This window comes from Wasmannia auropunctata, unplaced genomic scaffold, assembly GCF_000956235.1.
Source record: "Wasmannia auropunctata unplaced genomic scaffold, wasmannia.A_1.0 LD310804.1, whole genome shotgun sequence".
Taxonomy (NCBI): Eukaryota; Metazoa; Arthropoda; class Insecta; order Hymenoptera; family Formicidae; genus Wasmannia; species Wasmannia auropunctata.
In genome coordinates, this window is record NW_012052086.1 from 1 (window position 1) to 2,864 (window position 2,864).

At 33.6% G+C, this 2,864-nt stretch overlaps 1 protein-coding gene across 1 annotated transcript; it reads left to right on the plus strand.

Moving 5' to 3' along the window:
- Positions 1-624: 624 nt before the first annotated feature.
- Positions 625-2,854, plus strand: LOC105461022 (the record flags this gene model as incomplete). The annotated part of the gene is made up of 2 exons (XM_011707516.1): positions 625-1,016; positions 2,395-2,854. Coding segments are annotated over exons 1-2 (623 nt in total), but the record flags the coding sequence as incomplete, so codon positions are not given.
- Positions 2,855-2,864: the final 10 nt, after the last annotated feature.

A 2,864-nucleotide genomic window follows, 5' to 3' on the forward strand; every position in this document is an offset into this window, starting at 1 on the left:
ACGTGTGCTCTTCCGATCTTTTAGCTAATAAAATTGTATCTCACAACAAATATATTTTATCTTTAATAGCTAACTTTTAGCAAGGACAGCAAAGTTTAAACTAGCTACTGATATTTAGCTGATAATGCTAAGTCATTTTTTTGCGTGCATCCTTATCACCCGGTGACATTCTTTCGTGTTCATCCCCTAGATCCTCGGATCCGATAAGTCTCTATTTGCGATGATCGCTCTTTAGTCACGCGCTTGACCCGAGATCTGCGGATCCGATAAATATACCTGTTTGCAATGATCGCCCTTCAGTCACGCGTTCGCATCCTTGAATCGCGGATATCCATAGACGTAGGAAGTATAGTGCATTCCTTGAAATTGCTACTCTCAATAAAGAAAAAGTGAAATAGCTTGATTCATATTGTTTTCTCTCTTTAAAATATCAGTAGTGAGAACATCGTGACTCTATGAATGGCGACATTCTTCTCTATATTACCTCCATCAAGGCGAATTCAAACGAGATAACGAAACTCAATATTTTGCGTTCTCTTTTTAACGGAATGCTAAGTTCAGTTAAATAAAAAATGCACTGTCTTCCTTCGTTTATGCGGGTACCTTCATCCTTTTCTTAATTCTCGGCTAAGCGACAATCATGCTTTCGACGGATTCGAAAGATTCCGCGATTCAGTTTTGTTTGGGTTAGAACTTCGAAATTAAGATACCGATTTTGTCGTGCTTCTCTCGTAATTCCTCGTTCCAAATCGTTAATTGTTAATTGTTTTATCGGAATAATGCCCAACTGGAGAAAGTAGATTTTTATTTTTTTACTCAATAACCGTCAAGTACTTGTTTTAAAATCTGCAAAATGAAGTATACGACAGTGCAATTGATCGCGATGCTCTTCCTCGTGTTAAACACCAAACCGCTGACGGAGGGAATAGACATTAACAATTATTTCCAACTGATCAACGACGTCCACAGATATTATCGCACGTCGTGCGTTATTTTTGTGCGGTCTGACAATTGCGGTAAGTATACCGAGAACGATTTCCAGCTGTCGTTACTTATACTGCACTTTCGACCAAAGGGCGCAAAGATAGTTTCCGCAAACATTTGAACAAATATTGAATTATAATTTCGCGTGTAAATCATTTCGGTTTTATCATGCTATTTAACGTTAAAATAGTGAAGAGGGTATACTGTTCTCAAAGGTATATTGAGAATATTTTTTATAAACAAAAATTCAGACTTATTTAGAAAATAAAGATATAGATTTATAAAATACATACAATAAAGATGTAAAAAAATGTTAAAAGAAATTTTTTTTACATGGCAGTATATATGATGCCGAATTAGAGATCTGCACTGCGAATATGATCAAATGATGGTAGAAATTGTATCGTTGGTTTAAAAGCAAAAGTGGTTTTTTTTAAAATGTTTTTGAGTAAGTTTTTTGAGTATAATTACAAGATTAGCGGGGTTCACACTAAATCAAGAAAATGAATTAAAGTTGAGAGCCTAATAAAAAAAAAGTTTAAAAGCTTAATAAAAAAGAATTTTACTTGGACTGTTTTTATGCATGTGCAGCGTTGTACAGATGTAGAATGATAAGCAATGAAGTAAATATATATAGCAGTAGGTATCAGATCTTGCAATAAACAGCGTTTCAATATGATAGATAAGGACAGATATATTCGTTTAAGTGAGACAGAAGATATGGTAAAAAATTGAATTAAAAATATATTACTATTATTTTACTAATGTGTAACTAATGTGTAACTAATTGATATTTTTAGTAGAATTAAAGAGTCTGCATTATCGTATTTGTACACAAAAATTTATTACGATGTGTGTGTGCGATATTGATGTGTTTAAGTAAACATAAACAAATCAATACCCTACTCATCAATTTACATACGTATGCATATATACTTATAAATCATCGGTAAAACAGCGATATTATGGAGTTTGGCCGTCGTGTCAGCATTGCCTTAAATTATAAATAAATAAATTGTCAATGATATATGTAGATTTATCAATAATACTTTATTAATTTAACATTTAATTAAAAATAAACAATTACGCTCTATTACAAAACAAAAAAATTTTATGCATGTGCCAATTAATTATTTTTTTTATTTTAGAAACATGTGTGACATACATATACACTTAATTTTTTTAAATTTTAATATTGTTGCCAAATAAATAATAAGATAAATAAGAAAATCGTCACAGTATTTTCTATTTTAAATACAATAATTCCTTTTTTCTTCATTCCATTGTTGTGCAGGAATTTAAAAATACAAAAGAAAAATTTATTGCTGAAAAAATTAAATACCATTTTACAATCCAGAGAATATTTGATTAAATAAAATATAATAACATCGTTAAATGCAAATATTGCAGATTTAAATATGACGACGTTGGTGCACATGTTGGCGCGTAAACAGCAGCGAGTCATGACCATGACGACAACTTTTTCGGATTTGATAAGGAAGTACAATGAGTACCAGAAAAATATTAGGCGGCCGTTGTTTGTCGTTCTTCTCGACACCAGGGACACCATGGATGAGTTCGCCAAGACCACTAGAGATATAAAACCCATCTCCTTTCCGTTCTGGTTCATCATGTTTCTTCAATGTCCTGGGAATCCCCTCAAGGAATACTGTACGCACCCAACCGATAATGTATTCAATGTGGATGTCAGTACCCAGATGCTGGTCTTGTGCTACGATCGCCCGACCTTGGTCGAGTGGTACGCCGTACGCGATAATCGCACCAGAACGTTCGATCTGGCCACGTGGTCCCATGATAGAGGTCTGATTTTGAAGACGCGAAAGAATATCTATGCCAGGAGAAGCGATATGTTTGGCGAA